Source organism: Macrobrachium nipponense, chromosome 17, assembly GCF_015104395.2.
Source record: "Macrobrachium nipponense isolate FS-2020 chromosome 17, ASM1510439v2, whole genome shotgun sequence".
Classification (NCBI taxonomy): domain Eukaryota; kingdom Metazoa; phylum Arthropoda; class Malacostraca; order Decapoda; family Palaemonidae; genus Macrobrachium; species Macrobrachium nipponense.
Window position 1 is genome coordinate 59,158,657 of NC_087210.1, and position 24,122 is coordinate 59,182,778.

At 41.0% G+C, this 24,122-nt stretch overlaps 1 protein-coding gene across 6 annotated transcripts in view; it reads right to left on the reverse strand.

Moving 5' to 3' along the window:
- LOC135196277 (heat shock factor protein-like) overlaps window positions 1-24,122 on the reverse strand; it is a 340,110-nt gene that overhangs the window by 281,047 nt on the left and 34,941 nt on the right. For 3 of the 6 annotated variants that reach the window (XM_064222986.1, XM_064222985.1, XM_064222981.1), the window contains exon 3: window positions 12,619-12,876. In XM_064222986.1, coding sequence (XP_064079056.1) covers window positions 12,619-12,876 — 258 coding nt within the window. The remainder of the gene's footprint in view (window positions 1-12,618; window positions 12,877-24,122) is intronic. The other 3 variants (XM_064222984.1, XM_064222983.1, XM_064222982.1) reach the window with 3 other exon arrangements.

Below are 24,122 nucleotides of genomic sequence, written 5' to 3' on the forward strand. Positions count from 1 at the left end.
ACCAACTGGGACTTCTGTTGTTGACCAGAATTCCTAACTTTCTGGCAAGATCCAGAGTTGTTCCAAGGTCCTTCATGCACCGACTCTCTGATTCCGACCGGAGAAGCCAATCGTCCAGATAGAGGGAGATTCTTACTTCCTAATATGTGTAGCCAGCTTCCTATCGGGGATAGAACCCTGGTGAAAACTTGAGGAGCGGTCGCTAGTCCGAAGCAAAGCGCCCGAAACTGAAACACCTTGCTTCGAACATGAACCTCAGGTACTTCCGAGATTCGCGATGTATCGGAATGTGAAAATAAGCGTCTTGCATGTCCAGAGACCATCCAATCCCCCTGTCTGATGGACTCCAGAACCGACCGAGTGGTCTCCATATGAAATTTTGTTTTCTGGACATGCAAGTTCAGGGCGCTCACATCCAAAACCGGCCTCCAGCCCCCCTGATGACTTGGGAACTACAAAAAGGCGATTGTAAAAGCCTGGAGGAAAATCCCCTTCTATCTGTTCTATCGCTTCTTTGAGAACAAGCGCTTCCACTTCTGCGGCTAGCGCCAGAAATTTGTCTGAGCCCGGAGAGTATGCCTGGAATGGAATTGGCACAGGTGAGAGCGAGGGAGGTGAAACGAGAGGAATACGATAGCCGAACTTGAGTACTTGCACTACCCAGGCTTCTGCTCCTCTGTTTCCCATTCCTCCCAAAACAGAGCCAGCCTGGCTCCCACGGTGCATGAAGAACCGAGCTTTCATTTGGAAGGTTTGTTAACCTTGGCCGAGGCCTTAGACTGAGGTCGCAAATTCGATTTCGGCCGAAAGAAGCGCTTGGGTTTTCTCCCTCGAAAAGGCGCTTGGGCCAGAGGAGAAACCGAAGGAACAGTCTCCACAGGAGCTTTAGGTCTCTTAGTAGACTGTGCCAGTAAATCCGAAGTAGATTTCTTATCTAGCGCAGACGAAATTGACAACACTACATCGTCTGGAAAGAGGTTATCTTTCACAAAAGGAGCAAACAAGAGAGCAGACTTCTGTTGGGACGTAACCCTTTTAGAAGCAAAGGAGCACCAAAGTTGCCTTTTCTTAAGGGTGCCAAAGGCGATGAGCGAAGCTCAACTCATCACATCCATCCCTAATGGATTGTCCGCACAGGACAGAACACCAATCCAATCCTCCGCTAACTCCTGGGAAAGAGAAGGACAGTCTTCGATCTTGGCCGCTAAAGCGCCAATAGTCCAATCAAGGAGCTAAAGACTTCCAAAAGTTTAAATTGATTCTTTACAACGTGGTCCAACTCAGGCGCTGTAAAGAAAACTTTCGCTGCGGCGAAAGCAGATCTTCTAGAGGAGTCGATTAAACTGGAGAAGTCTCCCTGGGAGGAGGCAGAAACTACCAGAGAAGGAGCTTCCCCAGTTACATAAAACCTATACCTCTTACGAAGCAACTTAGAGGGAGGGTAAGCAAAAAGAGCCTTCCCTAAGTCTCTTTTCATAGACATCCATTTCTCCGTCTCTTTCAACGAATGTCTAACCGCTTTAGATAGAACAAGTTTTGGGAGGAGAGGGTCTGAAGTTTTCCTCCTCATCAAAAAAGTCGAAGTTGGGGAGCGCGGAGCCGCTTTCTCAAAATAATCTGGATAAGATACCAGAAGAAATCTAAGGAGACGTGAATAACACGAGAGGTGATGTGAATCCTCCTCCTCTACTTCTTCTTCATTCTCCGATACCGCCGAAGAAGTAGACGGAACTACACCGGATCTGAAGGTTTCGAACCACCCTTGGACTCACTCATCCAGTTGGTTAACATCTCTAAACTGCTTGCGCAAAGGCGCCAGAGACGAATCAAAAACAGTTAACGTAGGCTTGGAAGAGCCTAAATGTTCAGCAGGAGGCGGAAAAAACTACTTGCGCCTCGCTCGGAGCCACCGAAATTCGAGGCGAAACAGGCGCATCAGGCGTAACAGACGAAAAAGCGCCTAAAGAAACACCCTTAGAACTGCTAGCTACAGCGCTAAAACCACAATCTCTACTAGTAGATGGAGCCGAAAAAGGCACAGATTGAGGCGACAAACGAGCCGCTAACGGTCCGCGGCGCAACCTACTCTCAGGCTCCTTATACCGCTTGACTGGAGGAGGCGAAGAATCGGCGCCTGAACGCCTCTTTAAGGGACGCGAAACGGGCGAATCTCGCCAAGAGCGCCGCGCGACCGGAGACGAATCGCTTGAATCATTCGAAAGGCGTCTGACCGCAACACCTTTCCAACGCTTAACCGAGCCCTGTTGAGGCGCAACAGGCTCAACAAGAGAGGCGCACCGTCTGTGGGCAAATCCCGATCGACTCCCTTGGACTTCCGGTTATGTCTTCTCCCGGTGCGGGGGAGCTGGACAGTGACCTTTGTCTAAGGAACGACTGTCAGGACAGACAGACGCACCCTCAACTACACTCTTACCTGAGGTCGCTTTCTCCAAAAACGTCTTAACTGAATTACCAAGTTGCAAAACCGTATTCGCTAGTACCGAAAAAAATTTCTGATCTAACCTCGATTCCAGACTGGCAATGGTGTCGGCGAAGAAACTACACGGGAAGCCGGAGAAGTGGGATTAGTAGGAGGAATAGGAGGTGTAGTTAAAGGAGACATAACAATTTGAGGAGAAACAGAAGGAACAGATGCATCGCAAGACGAAGCAGAGCTAAGTCTACTTTCCCTAAGCGCTGCTTTTCTAATTCTGTCTTTAGCTAATTTCTCCGAGTATGAACTAAAAAACTTCCATTGAGAATCAGTCCAATCACTACACTCGTTACATGTTCGATCTGCTGAACAAACCTGTCCCCTACACTTAACACATATAGTGTGAGAATCATATTCTAACTTGGATAATCTAGTTTTACATCCTGAGATGCAAAACCTAACTCCCGACGGACTAGAATCCGACATGGCAACGCCTTAAATAAAAAGCAAAATAACAACAACGCCAAAAAAGAGTACTTCACCAATTCCGAAGATCAATTCCACCAGAAAAAAAGCGAAGCAAAGTCATCCAACCGCACCGACCACCGATGTTCACCGGACGCCGGCAGGAAAAGAATTAGATTCACCTGGGCAGTTGTACCTGGTTTCTCCCGCGAGTGGAGGGAGATGACGTCATCACCACCAGTGTTGGCGACGCCGACGCGCTAAATTTGAATTTAGTATCCTGCCGCTCGTGGAAATCACGGCTCTATAATTGTTCGGTAAGACACTACAATAAAAATATCATTTTTGTACATGAACTTCCCTGCCATATATACTTAGCTGATTGGCACCCTTGGTGGAGGGTAAGAGACAGCTAAAGTAATAAGGAGAGATAAGAAACAACTGATGTTGTAGGATATAAATAACCTTGGTTCTTACCTGTAATAACCTTGGTTCTTACCTGTTCAGGCAGAAGACTTCATTGATACTGTCTCTGAGTCTGCGTTGCCTGGAGAGCTACAGCTAGGACGTGACCTGATGCTGAAAGACTCTCGGATCTACCACTGGGATATATGATCCCTTTGTGTGGTAGAATCCAAGTCGGATCCTGTTAAAGGGAGTTCGTCCCTATCTTAACATGTCCTAACCACTACTACTGCAAGGAGCCACACTCATCAGACCACCTAACCAAACTACTAAAGATTAGTATTACGACCTAAAGAGATGCCTTCATGCATCCTCTTTAAGGCAACCAACAACAACAAATACAAGGGGAAAAAATTTATACTACTAAACAGAATGAGTTCCAGCTCCCTGCCCCAGCACTGAATCCGCAGATACGTACAGGCCCAAGGCGAAGCATTTTTCGTAAGTGATTCTCGCATCACGTAAGTAGTGGTTCGCGAACACTGACTGACATCTCCAGAATGTTGTCTCCATCAGATTTTGCACGGACATATTCTTGTTGAAAGCAAGAGAAGTTGCTATGGCTCTTACTTCGTGTGCTTTCACTTTAAGAAGCCTAAGATGTTCTTCTCTGCAGGATCCGTGTGCTTCTTTGATGAGGCTTCTCAAGAAGAAGGACAATGCGTTCTTCGACAAAGGACGAGTAGGGTCTTTTACTGAACACCACAGGACCTCTCGGTTGGCTTTCAGTTGCTCTTTTCTTCTAAGGTAGTATTTTACCATTCTCACTGGGCAAAGAGTTCTCTCGGGTTCTTCTCCTACAAAAGAAGATAACCCACGAATCTCGAAGTTCTTGGGCCATGGACTTGATGGGTTTTCATTCTTTGCAAGAAAACCAGGAAGGAAAGAGCAAATGAGAGAGTCCTCCTTAAAACCCACATTACCATCAATCGCCTGAAGCTCACTCACTCCTCTGGCGGAAGCTAGCGCCATCAAAAACAATCTCTTCCTGGTAAGGTCTCTGAATGAGGCTGAATTAGGGGTTTCAAACTAGAGGACCCAAGGGAATGAAGGATACATCCAAATTCCAGCTAGGTGTCTTAGGAGACTGCATTTTCGTTGTATCAAAAGACCTAATAAGGTCCTGTAGGTCCTTATCTTCCGATAAGTTGAGGCCCCTGTGCCTGAAGACATTCGCCAACATACTACGATAGCCTTTAATCGTCGAAACGACTAAGCCACATTCTTAAGAATAAAAAGAAGTCTGCAATTTGATTCACAGAGGTACTGGAAGAGGAAACGTTATTCCTCTTGCACCATCTTCTGAAGACATCCCACTTCGACTGGTACACTCGTAAGGTGGAAGACCTCCTCGCTCTAGCGATTGCCTTAGCAGCTGCTGACGAAAAGCCTTTCGCTCTGACCAGTTTCTGGACAGTCTGAAGCCAGTCAGACTGAGAGCGGGGAGGTTTTTGTGGTACCTGTCGAAGTGGGGCTGTCTGAGTAGATCGCTCCTTAGAGGAAGCGATCTTGGAAAATCCACTAGCCATTCCAGCACCTCTGTGAACCAATCTGTGCTGGCCAAAAGGGAGCTATCAAAGTCATCCTCGCGGGTCGACTCTGACTCTGCGAACTTTTTTAAAGTCCCCAGAATCTTTGAAGGGGGGAAACGCGTATACGTCGAGTCCTTTCCAATCGAGTAGGAGAGCGTCTATCCCTATTGCTCCTGGATCCGAGATGGGCGAGCAATAAAGATCCAGTCTTTTGTTCTTTGAAGTTGCAAACTGGTCTAAGAGAGGCCTGCCCCACAACTTCCAAAGGCTCTGGCAAACATCTTGGTGCAGAGTCCACTCTGTGGGAAGGACCTGATCTTTCCTGCTGAGGAGATCTGCCCTTACATTCCTTTCTCCCTGTACGAATCTGGTGAGAAGTTTTATCCCCCTTTCTTCTGTCCACAGAAGATCTCTTGCTGTTTCGTACAGAGAGAAGGAATGCATCCCCCCAGAGCCGTGGTGTTGTCCGAGTTTATTTGCACAACTGCTCCTGTCACATCTGACTCGAACTCCTTCAGAGCAAGCCACACGGCTATTAGTTCTTTCCTGTTGATGTGCCAGGAAGACTGGTCCCCCATCCAGGTTCCTGACACCTCCTTGGTTCCCAGAGTCGCCCTCCAACCTGTTTCCGACGCATCGGAGAACAACACCAGGCTGGGGTTCTGGGATTGAAGAGACAGTCCCTGCGAGAACTTGTTGGGATCCGCCCACCATGCTAACTCCTTCTTGATTTGATGAGAAATTGACAGGGAGAACTTCAAATCCTGAGAAGGACGACTCCAATTCCGATGAAGAAAGAATTGGAGCGGTCTCAGGTGCAACCTTCCTAGGGAAACAAATTGCTCCAGTGAGGAGAGCGTCCCCAGCAGACTCATCCACTCCCTCACTGTGCATACTTCTTTCCCTAAGAAGGTTGTTACTTTTTCGAGTCCCCGGGCTATCCTCTCCTGTGACGGAAAAGCCCTAAAACTCAGAGAGTTCATTTGGATCCCCAGATAAACGCACTCTTGAGCGGGAATCAGACCTGACTTCTGCAGATTGACCAGAAGTCCTAAGGAATAAGTCAAATCCAGGGTTTTCTTCAAGTCCTTCAGACAACGATCTCTGGAATTGGCCCTTATAAGCCAATCGTCGAGGTAGAGCGAAATCCTCACCCCTTCTAGGTGAAGCCATTGTGCTACATTCCTCATGATGGCCGTAAAGACTTGGGGGCCGTGGAGAGTCCAAAACCAGGGCCTCTGAATTGGAAGATTCTTCCCCCCATCATGAATCTTAGAAACTTCCTCGAGGAAGGATGGATTGGTACGTGGAAGTAAGCGTCCTGTAAGTCCAAGGACACCATCCAGTCCCCTGGACGGAGTGCTGCTAACACCGAGGCAGTGGTCTCCATCGTGAACTTCTTCTTTTCGACGAAGAAGTTCAGGGCGCTTACGTCCAACACCGGTCTCCATCCCCCTGAGGATTTCGGAACAAGGAACAGGCAGTTGTAAAAGCCTGCCGAAAGATGATCTGCCACTAGTTCGATCGCCTCCTTTTCCAGCATCTGATCTACCGCTAGTCGGAGGGCTTGATTCATGATGGGGTCCCTGTATCTGGCCGTCAACTCCCTCGGGGTATTCGTCAAGGGAGGCCTCGAAGAGAACGGGATGAGGTAGCCCTTCCTCAAAATTGACAAGGTCCAGGCATCTGCGTCTTTCTGGGCCCAGACTTCTGCAAACTGTAAAAGCCTGGCGCCTACAGTTGTCTGAAGGACTTGAGTCTTACTTGGGAGGTTTGATTGACTTCGTAAAAGTCCTCCCTCTTCTATTGGTTTCCGACCTCTGAACGAAGAGGATCTAGAGGTAGAAGCCCCTCGAAAGGGTTCCTGAGAGGTCGGCTTCGCTTTCTTCGTCTTAGTCTGGAAGGTAGGGCGCGGCTCCCTTGCAGACTGCGCTAGAAGATCCTGCGTAGCTTTGGCAGAGAGAGCCTTCGAAATGTCTTGAACCAGGTGTTTAGGAAACAGCTGCGTAGAGAGAGGGGCAAAAAGCAAAGACGATCTCTGAGCATGTGAGACAGACTTTGTTAAAAATGAGCAAAATACTGATCTTTTCTTCAAGACCCCTGCTCCAAACAGTGAAGCTATTTCGCTGGCCCCATCCCTCACCGATTTATCCATACAGGATAAGACAATTTAAATCCTCCGGAGAAAACGTGTCCGGTCCTTGAGTTTTCTTGGCTAGGACTCCGAGGGACCAATCGAGAAAGTTGAAAACTTCCAAGACTCTAAAAATGCCTTTTAGAATGTGATCTATTTCATTCATTGCCCACGTAGTTTTGGCCGAATTCAAAGCTGATCTTCTAGTGGCGTCTACTAGTGCTGAAAAATCTGCGTCAGCTGAAGACGGAAGGCCCAGTCCCAAGGGTTCTCCTGTCTCATACCAAAATCCTGTCCGTCCTTAAAGCTTCGACGGAGGGAAGGCAAACATAGTTTTCCCCGCTTCTTCTTTAGTACGCATCCATGAACCGAAACTCTTGAGCGCTTTCTTCATAGAAAGAGTCGGTTTCATTCTCACACACGAAGATCCTTTCGTTGCTTTCGCTGTGGAGAACAACGAGTGTGGAGAAGGAGGAGCAGTAGGACTCAAAGACTCTCCGAACTCCTGAAGGAGAAGCTCTGTGAGCTTCTTGTACGAAGAAACTGCTGCCGATGTATTAGTTTCTTCCTCAGAGGCTTCCTGGTCTTCTTGAAGAGGAGAACGAGGATGAGGAGAACGAGGATGAGGATCCTTATGAGAATCCTTAGATGATTTCCTAGCTGGGGTACAGTGCGATGAAGGAGACAAACGTCTTGAATGAGGAGAAGATTCCAAAGTAGAGCGGCGTACAGGAGAACGACGAGTCGTAATAGAAGGACGCTTATCCGAAAATTCTTGTCTCATCTCGCATTCCTTCCTAAACGAAGACAAACTCTTAACAGCAAAAGAGGAAGGACTCCCTTCCCTAGAAAGACCACATCTATCCCTAGGGAGACTACGAGAGGGAGAGCGCCTACTAAAATCCTGGCGCCGATCGTGAGGAGAGCGGCTACTAGGCGCCGAGCGCCTATCTGTCACAGGGCGCTTAGGGGAATCCTGGCGCCTACCAAGCGGCGAAACGTTGCTAACAATAGGGCGCCTATCAGGAGCAGGGCGCTTGAGAGGCTCTTGATGCCTACGAAGCGGAGAGCGGCTGCTATGCTCCGAGCGCTTAAACGGAACAGGGCGTTCGACGAGATCTTGGTCCTTACCAAGGGGAGAACGTCTGTAAGGCTCCGAGCGCCTAACAGAAGCAGGGCGCTTCAGGCGTTCTTGACTTCTAGCAAGAGGGGACCGATCAGGAGTAGGGAGCCTCGAGAACAAAGAGCGCCTACTAGGAGAACGAAGCAAACGAGGATCAAGGCGTCTTTCCCCAGAACAGCTACTAAAAGAAGGACGCTTACCAGGCGCAGGGCTCCTACTAGACTCTTGATGTCTTACAGGGGAGGAGCGAACTCCATGCGATGAGCGCCTACAAGTCACGTTATCCGACGCCCGACGACAGTAGTCGGAAGGAGAAGCGCGCCTACTTTCAGAGGGGCATTCCCTAGGTTCTCTGAGATGGCGAGGAGAAGAAAGACGAGACGGAGACGACGAAATAAGTCTTCTATGACCTGAGCGACTCTCTCTTCTTGCACGAACTCTAGAAGAAGGAGAAACAGAAGGGGCGGAGCGTCTACCCGAGGCAGGAATCCGATCTGGGGAAATATCTTCATAGTCCAATGAGCGCCTATCCGACGAATGGCGTCTCGACACCTCCGAGCGGGAGTGGTGTTCCTCTCGTGAAATCCTGCGATGTGTAGAAGTATCCTCAAAAGAAGGAGATCGCCGATTACAAGGAGAGCGCTCTTCCGACGAAAAGTGCCTCGATCTCTTGATAGGGAGAGACAAATCCTTCCTTCTACGCGATCTCGATGCCAAGGAGTCCGCCAAGGCTGTGATCTGAGCTTGTAGGCCCGCTAGCACTCGAGAAGGAGTCAGGATCTTCTTCCGAAGCAAGCTCAGTGCGAGGAGTGGGAGAAGGAGGGCGATCACAGGATCTCCTAGGCTTCTTTGCTTGCAAGGAAGCTACATCAGAAAAGTCTTCTGGGCTGGACGCTAACGTACTGAAGGGAGCCTCCACAGCCCTCTTCAACGGGCGTGACGCCTCCTTAGAGCTCCAACCACACTTCGGCGAAGGAGAAGAGGACGACGAAAAACACTGACGAAGAATATCCTTCTTCTTACGATCCAAGGCAGCCTGGGAGCGAACTTCAGGATCTGCCGAGGGGACGCCTGACCGGTGGGGGCTCTCCCTAGTCCTCCTGCGGCTTTCGACTTTCCTCCTCAACTGGAACTGGGAGTCTGGAAGAGGTCTAGGCCTGGAGGCACTAAGGAGCCGGTCAGACGCACCCTCCACATCACTGGGTACACTGCACTTATCATCACTGACACTCTTACCTTGATCAGTACGAAGATTCATGTCTTCCTTAGAACACAAGGAAGCTTTTGAGGCCGCCGCCTCCGAAGACGAATCTACGGCTTCGGTGCGGGGAGCAGGAGCTGAGACCTGGGAGGAAGGTTCTAAAACTACATTAATGTTAGTTTCATTCTCACTCATTCTCGACCTGCTCGAACTCCTTGAGGAAGCTTTACGTACCCTATCCCTTTCAAGTTTCCTAATATAAGAAGAAAGAGCCTTATATTCATCTACGTTCAAAACCTCACTCTCTTGACACGGGTTACTAAACGAACATTCATTCCCCCTACATTTAACACAGTGTGAGGGTCAACCGCAGCTTTCGGTAACCTCACCTTACATCCATCAGTCAAACATACTCTAAACAAAACCGGAGTTTTGGAAACAGAATCAAAATCAGACATTCTACAGGAAAATCCAGCGCAAAGTCAATAACGGTCCACAATCAGCGTATACCAAGCCAAAATAGAGCGAATACGTCACCAAAATGTCCAAATCAATCTCCAGGCAAGCGAGAAATGAAGAATATATCGGAATGAAACGACAACAGTTGTTATCGCTTCAGCGACAGAAAAAAATCTGGCTGGAGAGATAGATTGGTTCATACACCCGCCACCCAGCGGCAGGTAAGGTAGACCACCTGACCTACCTGTCGCGTGTGCCTTGAGATTTGAAATTCTGTCGCAACGTCGGAGACTATAGCTAAGTATATATCTGGCAGGGAAGTTCATGTACAAAAACGGGGAGTTCGCAGTATCTCTATATATTTAAAAAATATCTGAATCTTCTACAATGCTTTCTTCTGAGGACAGAGTTAAAAATTTATCATATGCAGCAGGCTCAAACACACCTGGCATTACTTCAATTTTCCTAAGTTTCCTATTGTTTTTCCTTGTTTAGATTCTTCCCCCTTAATCCAAAACTATACTGGTTTGGGTTAGCAGGGGTATAAGGGACCATTGTTACCAAACTTGATCCTTTTCCTAGAGGCTGTACCGTATTGTCCTTTTCCGAGCAAGAGGTTGTCATCAGTTTTTGGGAGAGGTTTATATGGTTTGCCATAAAACAAAGAAAATTAATTTCTTCCAGGCTGGGGTCCCTCTCACCAAGGAGGCCCAACTGGGGGAGGAGCAAAACTGTTACACACAGAGGTAATTAACTGCCCTTGGACCCTCACCTGGATATACGCCATACCCACAGTGCTTTAAGGGTCGTCAGTCCGTCGAGATCGGACCCAGCACTGTGGGCATAGCTTGACAAAAATTCTCCCTCGCTCGACCACGTCAGGTATTCTAGTTTTACGGGTGGAGTGGCATGCCGTCCAATTCCACCCTCCATCTAGTTAGAAGGGCAGTCAATTCAGTAATCCAACAACATGCCAAGGTCATCATCAAAAGAAGAAGGGAAGGGAAGGGGGAAAAGGTCCCAATGTTTAGTTAAAACCACAGCAGGAGGAGTTGGTTTAAGAGAGCATACTCTCTCTGCAGTGGATCCCTAAGCCCCCACCTCGTCAAGGAGTTGGGATCAGGGAGAGTAAAAAAAAGAAGAGAGAAGGATAAAAAGTGAAAGAGAAAAGGTTGTAGGATGTTCTGTCAGGACCTGGGGCACCTGTGGGAGTGCTATTACACTCCCACAGAAGCAAGGGTCCCTTATCCCCTCACCACTGGAAGGAGTCCTACTCGCAAGGACAATGTAGTCTAATAATGGGATGTTTAGTACAAGTTTACCACTTAAGGTACTGCTTAGTCCTGGATTATTTAGATCATGCTAAAATTCTGGAGCCTGTCTATCAAAACTTAATATCCTAGTTTTCCCCATCCTTCCTTAATTTGGGTTACTATCTAATCCTGGTTATTTAAATCACCTTTAGGATACATAATCCAAGGTTACAGGCTACAAACAATGACCACCATAGTCTAAATTATTTTCACTGAATCTGTTAGGCTACTATCATCTTATGTCGGCTACCACCTAGGCTATTGTAGACATAGTTATCTAAAAATATTATCTACATTAATATAATCTAAATTAATAATAAATTGTGGAACAATTCTAAAGCTAAAACTTCAAAATAGAAAGAGAAATTCTTCAAAATTTTCACTTTTCACAAATGGGCTAGCAAGTACCAAGTAAAGCACTGACCATGTGCTCACAAAACAAAGGCCAGTTTTCATATACAAAAAAATCTTTTCCACAGTTTTAAACTAAAAATATTTTTTACTGGAGCTTAAAAATAAGTGGTTAACTTTCATTCCACTGAAAATCAAAACATTTCTAGCGAGGAGCTCTGGCTTGATGTTCACAATTCACCCTGCGTGGACTACAGAGGTAATGGTTCTTGGTCTTTGAACTAGCTCATTAAACAAAATGGACAACGTGCAGTGCATAGTAATTTTTTCTGTAGTTTTGACATAGGAAAACTGGGTACAGCTTCACTGAAGACGAGTGAAAATCTCGTTGTCTTTGAGTCCATTATACTTTATCAGTCATAGCGTTTATCATTATGACACAATGCCCAGCTATTATTGATATTATTCTAGTCACCATGGGGTACTACCACTTCATGAAGGAGTAACTCCTTTGAGGATGAAACAGCGAATATGCTACACAAAAGAACCTAACAACAAATTTAATGACATATATATCAACTGCCTACCTTTCAATGACACCATAATACATAACAAACATGAAAATAAATGACAAAACTCTTGCAATGACTCTAATCCTGTCCTAAGTGGTAGAAGTTTGCAAAACTGAATAGTATCCAAAAGTAGAAAGGCTGTAATTTTCCAAAAGAAAAACAATGGCACTGCAATTTGCTGTTAGAACATTGACAAGAGCAAGGACTAAAATAACATTAAATTCATTTATTTTTGTTTAGCTTCACCATATCAACAATTGATATGTTAATAACTCCCTTCATAACAACCCATGCTGTCCCATCTTCTCACACAACCAGTCAACCATTCATGCTGCTAAAACTACTAATCCATTAATAGATCATTCTTTTCACCAAAGGATGAGATGTGATTACTGTGAGACAGTCTGCCATAATCTAAATTCGAGTTTTTGTATCCATTGCCTACTATCTCTTTATCCTGCATAACCAACAATCTTATGGGTAAAAACATTAAAGTATACAAAAACCAGCAGATGTACAAAATAAAGATATTACAAAAAGGAATATGAAAAAATAAGAAAAAGTTTTACCTTTTCAATAATTTGTTGTTGTTTGGAGAATTTTTGTCTCATGCTAGCATACTCCCTCCAAAGTGCCTCGTTTTCTCTTTTCAGACTTAAAAGCTTTGTACTCATTGTGTCATGATCACGCTTCATATCACGGACATCATTCAGGAGCTTCCCAAGCTTATTATCTTCTACGCCCACGCGGCTTGTAGGTATCTGAGAAAAATCCATTCCATCGCTTGCAAGTCTACGCTGCTGCTGTAAAAGATGCAAATGGGAAACCTACACCCAAAGGACAAGTCAAACACCATACAGGTTTTGAGAGATTATTTCAACAAAATTAAGTGACATTGAAAAGGATTTGTTACTAATGCTTGCACTCATACAATACTTCAAAAATATCAAACATAAAAGGCTACACATACAAGATTTTTTATTCAAGGCATACTAAATTCTGGATACTAGTAAATGGAGTACACATAATTTTGTTACACCAATAGGTACAAGAGAAATAGAATAAAGTATCCCTCATTAACAGGAAACAAGTATAAAGAGGACTTAATTTTATTGCATACAAGTAGTCTTCTAAAGAAGGCAGCAAGACTGTACATTAGTGATAGGCAACCAGTTCTGACCATGGTCTAAAGTAGCCATTACAGATTGAAACTCAGAAAAATTAAAATAAAAGAACCAGAGCATATATTTACAAGAATGGATGATTACCAATCTCCATTTCATTCTCTGAGGCATTCTCTGAGGAAGTTGTCCAATCACATAAGTAACTTGAAACTGCACAGTTTCCTAATGCTGCCTTATTCAAATTTGGTATTTGATTTGTACTTTTTCCGTTTTATAGAATTTACTAAGATCTCCCTATGGAAACACTGGCAAACTATTCCCAATTATGACTGACCTCACTCAATTCCATCTGTACAGTACTTACAATTAACATTAGTGGGAAACTTAAAAAAAAAAAAAAAAAAGGAAATTGTTATCATATAATAGTGGGAGAGGAGTCACTTAAGAGGACAATAATAATAATGACACCACTAACCTACGTAATGCTTCCCAACCCTTTAGTGGGACTAGCTACTTTGGGGTGGGGGATTTTAAACCTGCTAAAGTTCTCCCGAAGGCATTCAAGAGTCCTTTTTGACACAAGGCAAACACCATAGATCAGCTTGTGGGCTGTTGAGGCTCCTAGGGGCACTAAGGGTGTAAGGTGTAGCCGGTCTGCTGCGTAGCAAAATCCATCCCTATTTACTCCACCATAATGCTCATTTTAACAGATAAAATTGTGCGATCACAGTAGTATTGAATCAGAATCGGCTTTTCTGGCAATTCTGGTTGTTAGGGTGATGATTTAAAAAATACAGGCAGTTACTCCATAAATGAAACTTCAGTTGACGTCGAAAAGACAAAAGGGGAGTATATTGCCATGAGATTTTCTACATACCCAGCCCCATTGTGTCTCCTGAAACTGTACTGGCCATTATCTCAAGTTACTGTTGCACAATCAAATATTCATCGAAAATCCAATATGGATGTCTATTTTATTACATCTTTGCTTTCTGTTGATAATTCCTAGGTAACTGAATGGTCACATTCAGATATTTCCAAATATACTACTATTATAAAAAGAAAATGAATACAAATGCTCTGTAACTGAATATTTTGTCATTCAGGCTTGCATAAAAACAGGGTCACACTATATAGCTTTTAAATAATTAAAGGAAAACTCTTATAATGAAGCATTTAGATACTTTGGAGCTATTAAAAAACAAGTTTTTTATACTGACCAAATATTAAGGGAGCTACAATGAAAATAGTAAAATGACAAAGTTTTAATCAATTTGTATTTTTCATAGCTAACAAACCTGAGGTCTTAACAACAGGATAATCTTCTAGTGACAGCTGGAAACCAGTTAAAAAACAATCCAAGATTTAAAGCAAGGAATCTATGGGATCTGGCAACTTATGTGTATGTATGCGAGGTGGAAGCTGGTCACTGACTGGGCTTTGAACCTAGTCACACGTCAGTCTTTCTTGAACCAACTTGAAGAGTTGAATTTTGCTTTGCTCTCCTCCCCCAAAACCATTTTTTTACCTAAGCCCGTGGTTTGTTTCATATTCATCCACCCCAGAAGTCCTGTGAGAGTCAACATTTTTAGACGGCCTTCCAGGATTCCAGCATTCACGTTCCTTTGGGACAGATACAAATTGCAGTAGATGTGCTTCATGCCTTTCCCTCTGCTTCATCATTGAGTGTTTTATGTGTAATGCTGGCCAGATACATTTTGTTCTTTAGCATTTTACATCTGTTATATTGAAGACTTTCTGAAAACATCCTTATGACATCATGAATACTATATGATGTCATTACTCGGGAAACTCTTACAAAAAACAATAAATTGTAGTATTCACATACGAATTTTCAACCTTTAATTCGCAGTACAGTAGTTTATTTTTAAGATTTTTTTTTTACCACAAAGTAGCCAGTGTCCCCTTTAACTCAACACATTAATCAAGTAGGAAGTTGCTTTGCACATGTAAATAAAACTACTGAAATGATCAGGGAGGGATAAATACAGTATTTCCTCATCTCCCCTTGCTGTAGCAAATGAAATAAGAATGCAACTTTGAATTCAAAATGGGTATCATCCGACATCAGTCAGGAAGAAACAAGTTTAAAGAGATCACATGAAAGACTGATTTCACAATCTGACAAACACTTATTTATGAGGAGTAAACATAAAAATAAAAACAAGACAACAAAAAGCCAAAACATCAACTAGATCAACTTAAGTACAAAAAAAGGATGGTGGTAACACTAAAATATCTGTAAATAAATGCCATTTAACCCTCTAACCATACAGAACGACATAAGAATTAATGGTCACTGAAAGAGGTAATCGTGAAAGGAAAGACAATCATCTACAAAAGACAAAAAATAAAAGACTGCATGGAAACTTGTACACTTAAAAGTAAGAAAGATATCTGACTGAGGAGAGCACTTTAATGATAATTTTTACAATTTAATAAAATGGTGCTCAACAAGTAGTTTCAATGATAAAGAAAATAAAAAGGAAAAGAGAATATCATGCTTCACTGAAAGAATGATTACACAGTTCAGTTCATACCATGAGTTAATATTCATGAAACCAAATCTTGTATTAGATGCCCCATTAATTTTCAATACATGATCATTTATAGGTCTACTTGAAATTCATCCAATGCAATGCAACAAATATTTAAGTGAACTTGGGGAAACTTTACTTTCTAAGGGTCTATAGTTACTTTTTCATTTAATCAGGGTGAAAAAATAAACTGTAGTAGGAGAAATGGTTACCTATCCCTATCATATTTCATATTGCATTTAAATTAGGCTAAAATAAACCATACAAAAACTAATGATTTAAATCAAAATTTGGCAGAGAGACTATACTTTCACTGCTTAAATTTTCAAACCTCTCTATGTAGCAAAGGCATCCTAGAAGAACTCAAGCAATTTGAAATTCCAGACCGTTACAATCATACAATGAAAGACAGAAAAAGAGAAGCATACAAGAATCCTATTACAAATGCCTGATGTATCAGTATTTTCACCAGTATGCTGAACTCATAATCACCTGAAATTTCACCTGATATTTACCTCCTAGCAGCTGTAACACTGTATATGCAATATCACATGCATAAGATAAAAGTTTGTACTTTATTTGTATGGGTACACATTTCTAAATCCTACATTTTAACACTTTCTAACAATTCTATTTTCACTAAATAATGAGAAATGAAACATAAACCATACCTGCTGGGCATAAAAAAAAAAAAGATATTGAGTAAAGTGCAAGCACTAGTAACAAAGGCTGCCAACTCAACCTTGGGGCAATAATCAATACATAAAAAAAAATAAATTTACAAGTGTCCTTCAGCCATAACCATTTGCATCTTCACAGTGAAAGTTTCTGAAACTACTATAAATAAAAAATTCATAAATTTCTTATTGCATAGTATTACAAACTTTACCCATAATATGTAAGTACAGTATAAACCTTGGCCCACTACTGCAAAATGATGCACTAACAATTATCCTAAAATAAACAATATGTGTATCATCACAACTACATAGCCAACTACTTACAGGTGTTTTGCCGATTTTAAACTAAAAATGGTGATTTCTACCCAAACTTTCTTTTACACATGAATGCTGCACAAAAGTACTGCAATGTTAATGCAGAAATAGTCAAATACAGGTCAACTATCACTAATCCAGCCATTGTTAATCTGGTTCCATCACTAATCTAGCTTAAATTCTGGCTACTGCAATTTCAAATTTCCTAATCACCGCACCAACCAGCCGCTTATGTTAGTTAGTACTACTTGTGTCCTTGCATATGTACTCTATGCACATGATTGCGCTGATCTTTTGGGTTGGGAATAAAAAAAAAAATGCAATGAAAATATAAATGAGAATACAGTGTAAAATATAAATAAGATCATAAACATAACATGAAACAAAACAAGTTGTAGTAATTTCTCCGATGCCTGCAAAGGAGTTTGTGCATTCATTATGTACCCTACACAAATGATTGTATTTATTTTTTGGGTTATAAAAATTTAAAAAATTAGAAAATATAGTACAAATATAAATGAGAATAGCATAAAGAATAAATTTAAAAAACCATAATTGTAACAAGACAAAAAAAAAAAAAAAAGTTGTAGGAAGTTCTCTGACACCAGCAAATGATTTTGTGTATTCCTACATATGCTAGAAAACGATTGATTCTATCTCTTGGGTTGAAAAATTAAAAGTAAGAACATGTACAGTGAAAATATGAGAACCGTGTAAAATATAAATTTTTATAAAAAAAATTTTTTATATATAGGCAGTCCCTGGTTATCAGTGGGGGTTCTGTTCCCGACAGCATAACAACAATAGAAAATCGCCAATACAGTTGGCCCCCATATTCGCAGGGGTTAGGGACCACAATCCCCCATGATTACCGAAATTCAACAATATGTATATTGGAACCCCACTCTAAAAACATTTGTGTGTGATTGACCCCTTCCAGCCAATAACTTGTCATCAAGAGAGAGAGAGAGAGAGAGAGAGAGAGAGAGAGAGAGAGAGAGAGAGAGAGAGAGAGAGGAGATAGAGAGAGAGAGGAGAGAGAGAGAGAGAGAGAGAGGTGAACTGAGTACATAGTAACTTAAAACTAAAACACTTATAACTATTACCCTATAAAACACTGATTTAATTTCAAAGTCATCTTACATTTTTATCCTTAAAATATATGGTTCACAGATACTTGTGTGTGTGTGTGAGACATATGCACATTAACAATGCACATTTAATATACTATTGACAGTATTACACAAGGGAAAATAAAGATTAATTCACAAAACAAGTTAGTATAAGAATATACAGTATCAGCAAACATTGAAATAAAATCAGTCATAAAAATGGGTTAAACTCCCTCAAAAAGCATCGAACTACAAGCCAATCAGCAATTAGCAGGGCTAAATCCTGCTCTGTGGTTGGCTCTCCTAATCCTTGCAACCAATAGCGTGTCATGCTACAAGCCAATCAGCAATGAGGTAACATTTATTTATACTCTCCTGTGTGATTTACTACTTCCAACCCTTCCTTCCTTCCTTCCTTCCTTCCTTCCAGAGAGAGAGAGAGAGAGAGAGATGAGAGAGAGAGAGAGAGAGGAGAGAGCGAGAGGAAGAAGAGAGAGAAGAGAGAGAGAGAGAGAGAGAGAGAGAGAGAGAGAGGGCTGAGCTAGTTCCTTACATGGGTTAAACAATTAAAAACATCAATAATACAGTAGTATATATTACATCTTTCTTTCTATCAACTACTCTCCCTTTCTATCTATCTATCACCTTTGGGGAGAGAGAGAGAGAGAGAGAGAGAGAGAGAGAGAGAGAGAGAGAGAGAGAGAGAGAGAGAGAGAGAGAGAGAGAAACATTTTTTTTATTCAGTACATGATAATTAATCAATATTATGGGATTTTACTTAAACATTTCTTTGATATTTGGCTGTTTACATTAATATTAATACTATTTGACAATCAGTAAATTCATTCTTTTACCGTACAAATTGTATTCAGCCACAACAAAAATAGTGTAATATCCCTACAATATATTTGGGGATAAGTTTCACAGAAAACGCTGCGAAGTACCGAATCATCAATTGCTGAACCGATATATAGCAGGGGCTCCACTGTAACCAGACAAGCGCTGGAAAACTGGATCGCTGATAACCGAGGCCGTTGATAACCAGGGGACTACCTGTACTTATCTCTCTATTATGATAGCTGTTTTTCCATGTCATCATAATAGAGGTTAGACTCAATTGAAAAATATACGTAAATTTTAAAAATTGTAAGCATAACAATAAAACCAAAACAAGTTGTAGAAGGCTCTCCGATGCTAGTGAATGAGTCTGTTCATTCTTATATACCCTATGCACACGATTGCATTTATCTTTTGGATTGTGAAAATTAAAAAATAAAGAATACGTGCAGTCCCTGGTTATCGGCGATCCAGTTTTCCTCGTCTAACAATGCCGATAACTGGATTTTTTGCGCAGATATGCACCAATCCCCACTTAACAGTAGCACATAACTGAGGGATTAATGCAGATAACTGGATATTAGCGCTATTATTGCAGTTTTGGTTACAGTGGACCCCTGCTAGATCTCGGTTCAGCAATCGCGGATTCAGTATCTGTGAAATATATCTCAGGGAAATTCACTACTCAGCAGATTTTTTCATAGAGCAACATTCACTAACTACTGTACGTATTTTCATTTTATTTTTGTGATTGAATACATTTTTTATGATAAAAGAATAAATTTAATAATTGTCAAATATTTGTAAATTTTTTGTTTTTGTTTGTATGGTGTTTTTACGTTGCATGGAACCAGTGGTTAATCAGCAACGGGACCAACGGCTTTATGTGACTTCCGAACTATGTCGAGAGTGAACTTCTATCACCAGAAATACACATCTCTCACTCCTCAATAGAATGGCTGAGAATCAGGGTTGGCAGTTTAAACCAAATGGTTTAAACCATGGTTTAAATCAGTCAATAAAAAAACATGGTTTTTTTGGCTTTTATGGTTTTTTTGGTTTTATAAGTTTCTCTAGGAAAATCATAAATTTCTTCCAAGTGAGTAATTATTTTAGTACTATTGATTCAGAAGTTAGGCCTAGGCCAAAATTTACTCGTTAAATTATTAGCCTAGGCTTCTGATAACAAGTTAAATTATTACCCAACGCTTCTGATAACAAAAGTATCTAACCTAGCCAACTTGATATTATTTCCAAGGATTTATGAAGTTTGATGAATAAATTACAGTTAGTCCATCAGTGCAATTTCCGTTTCCTAGTCTGGCATAATTAAAATAACAATTAATTACCCCCTGAAGCATAACATCTTTCCATAATACATTTTCTTACCAATTTCATCGCCAGTTTCCAAGCAAACACAATTACTTTAATGAGCCTTCATTCTTGCTATTTGCCCTTCCATTGCTTTGTGGCACTTTTTGCAAATAGCTCTACAACCTTTCTGCCTTCCACCACTTTTTTTCCATAAAATTTCCAAATGATGTCTGCTTTTCTACATGTCATGCACATTATTGAAAAACAACCAGTGTGTGATTGTAGCCTACCATGATCAGAGTAACATCCCACTATGCCAGGCATGCCAGTAGCACTAGCTTGACAGTGTTCTTACAGTTGGCAACTAGCCATATTTATGATTAAATGACCATTATCATGTAATCATATTAATCTGGTAATTATTTATTTTTTTAGATGTAATAAATAAGAACCATTTTGAATATAGAAAGCCAGAAAAGTTCATTAATAAAAATATAACCCTTAAAATGGTAAATTGGTAACTTGATATTTGACTCAATCAGATCCAAACTTGTAAACAAACCAGATACAGGTATTAGACATGACATATCCACAAAACTAAAGCATCTCTCTCTCTCTCTCTCTCTCTCTCTCTCTCTCTCTCTCTCTCTCTCTCTCTCTCTCTCTCTCATATGATGCAGTTGTTTGAAGTATTGCATTAAACAAAAAATTTGGACTCCTTTCAACCATAGTGTTCTAAGAGAGATATATGGAGATTGTTAATTTTGGCCATACAGATAATGGAACTATTAAACTTTGTTAATCTTCTTAAAGTGTATGGATACATCGTACTTGTATGTCAAATACATATAGGGCCACAGATTTGTGTGATTATCGTGTGATTATCATTAAAATTGCTTTAGTTTTTTATACTGGGTGGCACAAAAATGAAATAAACCCATAAAAAACCATACCTAGTAGCACAAAAAAATGAAAAAACCGTAAAAAAACCATATTTCACAGTTTTTTTTTTAAACATGGTTTAAACCAAAAAAAAAAAATCATGGTTTAAAAAAAAAAAAAAAAAAAAAAAACAAGGTTTTTGGTAATAAAAAAAAAATCATTGGTTTTTGCCAACCCTGCTGAGAATTGAACCTGCGACCACCGAGGTGGAAAGCAAACACCATACCATCCACGCCACCGAATATTAATGTAAGCAGCTGATGCGCAGTCATCTCCGGTTATCAGCACCGATCTCTAGTTATTGACGCCAATAACCGGGCATCGGCACTTATCGTTGATTTTCAGTTATCGTCACACTTTCGAGAATGTTCGGAACCCCTGCCAAAAACCAGGGACTGCCTATATTCACTAAAAATATAAATGAGAATAGCATAAAATATTCGGTGTCACTGACAAGAACAGGCTTCCAGTTAATGGCACTGTCACAAAACAGAACAAGCTATAGCAAGCTCTCAGATGGCAGCAAATGAATTTGTACATTCATATGAACCCCAGAAAAATACAGAAAAAAAGATAATACCATAACATATAAACAAAAAACTCCATGACAAAGATAGGAATCCTGACACCCTTCACCTCAATATATGTAAATGTCCCTAGATTGCAAATTCCAGCTCTTCACTTTGGAAGTGGCAGTGATGAACTTTCTTGTGTATGTCAGCAGAATTACCTGTACCATTTATTTTGCCTGTTCTTCAGTAAAATTTCACTTTATTTTCATTTAATGTTTCTTTTACTTTATTAAAAACCTGTATTGTTTACAGACTACGTTAAAGGTAGGACGAGGTCGTTAATTCTTGGGTTAGGTGTGTTCTAACAAATTTTTAATTAATTTGCATTTTAGATAGCTAATAAACCTTTGGTCCTAACATTAGAATAAATCTTCTGGTGCCCACTGGAAATTGGACCAATATGTAATCCGGCAGCCTACAGGTCCCAATGATGGCGGATTAGTGATGGTTGACCCGTATCACCTTTATGCATTGTACATGTTATTGTGACCTTACAGGATCACTTACCTGAAACTTACATACTCTAGACAATCCAGACCTATAGAAAAAAGAACTAACACTTTTTTTATATAATCTAACCTATAATTGTAGTCATGTAAAATGACATCGGACAACACATTTAATATTCCGAAAACAATCTAACACATATGGTTCCACTTAACAAGACATAAAAGATGCTGGTTTACTGCCATATTCAAATTGATTACATATCTGTTTCACATGTGCATTTCTTGTGAAAAATTTCCAATGCAGGCAGTCCCCAGTTAACGGCAATCCAGTTTTATGGTGCTTGTCCAGCTCCAAAAATTGCAAAAAATAGGTGATTTTCAACAGTGAAATGCGCTGCTTTCCAGTTATCGGCACTGATACATACCTAACAAAGGCCCCATTAACCGGTTATCGGAGCCGATCAGCGTCAAACATCTCTGATTTTCAGTTACTGGCAATTTTTGCTTAATATCAAGCCATCAGATCGGATCCCCCACCAATAACTGGGGACTGCCTGTATTAACAACTTACTATTACTTTACTGAAACCTTGTTAAGATTCTGAACTCTCTCCTGGGAAGCCCCAAAGGTTAGATTTTAATTTTCAAATTTAGATTTTAAATCAAATGCAGTGCTACAGAAATTTAATAATTAGATGACCATAGGCTATACTAAGTTCCACATAGGGAATGAGCAAATTTATGGAAAACAAACAATTAAGAACTACTTAAATGAAATCCCTTAAGCATCAAGAAACAGGAGATTTATAGTTCTTCTATACATGATCTATTCTGCAAGTCATGCCATTCTCCCCTCGCTTTACTAAGTGACTCAACAGTAACAACAGCATTGTCCAGTAGCTCTCCAATGATCATAGCATTTGCTGTATCTTGCAATAAGTTTTGTGTAGAAAAATATACAAGAATTCAAGGACTATATACTGCAAGTATGGTATAAAAAGTCATATAAATATAACAAGAATGCAAACATGAAAGAATTGTACAAAACATAAACAATTGGAATATACAAGTTAATGGATACTATGGTAACTAATACACGCACTGCATCCATTCAGAAAACTTAACCTGGTTTTACGTTGATGACTGTATAATTCAATTAATTATTTTAGGAACAATCCCACTCTTTAAAAATCCTCACAAACAATATAACAATATAAAATTTTTAGAGTAATTTTTATTTCCTCAAGTAAACAAACCTGAACCTTTATATAGGAGTATTCATCAGCAAAAGCTGGAAGTGGTCATTGAAACTTATTAACAAGGTAGTTAAATGGTGATAGGTGGGTGAGTGAAGGGAAGCTTTGCTGACTTGTCATCACAAAGCACTTTCTCCTTCAGCATCAGGGTCAGAGTTTAAGGTGGAAACGATGGTAAAAGGTTCTCATTTGTGCATCTGGGAAAACAGAGATTGCCGCAAAACTTGTGGTTTGTTTCTAAAGAAATACATGCTATCACCTTTCACGTAGGAGACTCATCTCCTATGAGGAAGGAAAGCTGAATTTTCACCAAGAAATGTCATGTTCTTAACACATTCATGAGCACAGGACTCTTGTAATCTACTCTACAATCTGGTGTATGAGCTACAAGAATGAGCCAACATGAGCTGTAATTAAACTCTCTCAAAATAATTTGGAGGCCCAAGTGCTGCCTTAATGATATAAGTAGCAAAGGACAGAAAGCAGATAATGTGTGTCAAATATAAATTAATGGGTGCAAATAATATATTTACCACTGGGCCTCTTTTTGTTATAAAAGTGGGTGGAAGGAGTAACATTTTATGAGCAGAAGCTCTTAGATAAGATGCCCTACTGTGAGGTCTACTGCCTGCAACGTGGCCTGGCCAATACATACTCATCCTAACTGATGCCTTGCAAAGGAAAGAAGGAGGGAAGAAAGAAGGAAGTGAGAGCCAGTCTCTAATCCATTCAATCTCCAGCCTTTTGCCATCTCAGTACTTTTTTGTCCAAGTGGAGTTTGGAGGCTACATAACCAATTTGGCAGGCACCATAAGTCCAAAGGAAAATGGTCCAAGGACTTTTAGGCAACATCTCTGGGTAAAACTAGGTAAAGGTAGTCTGGTGCTGCCAAACACCTGTCCTTATTACCACCTA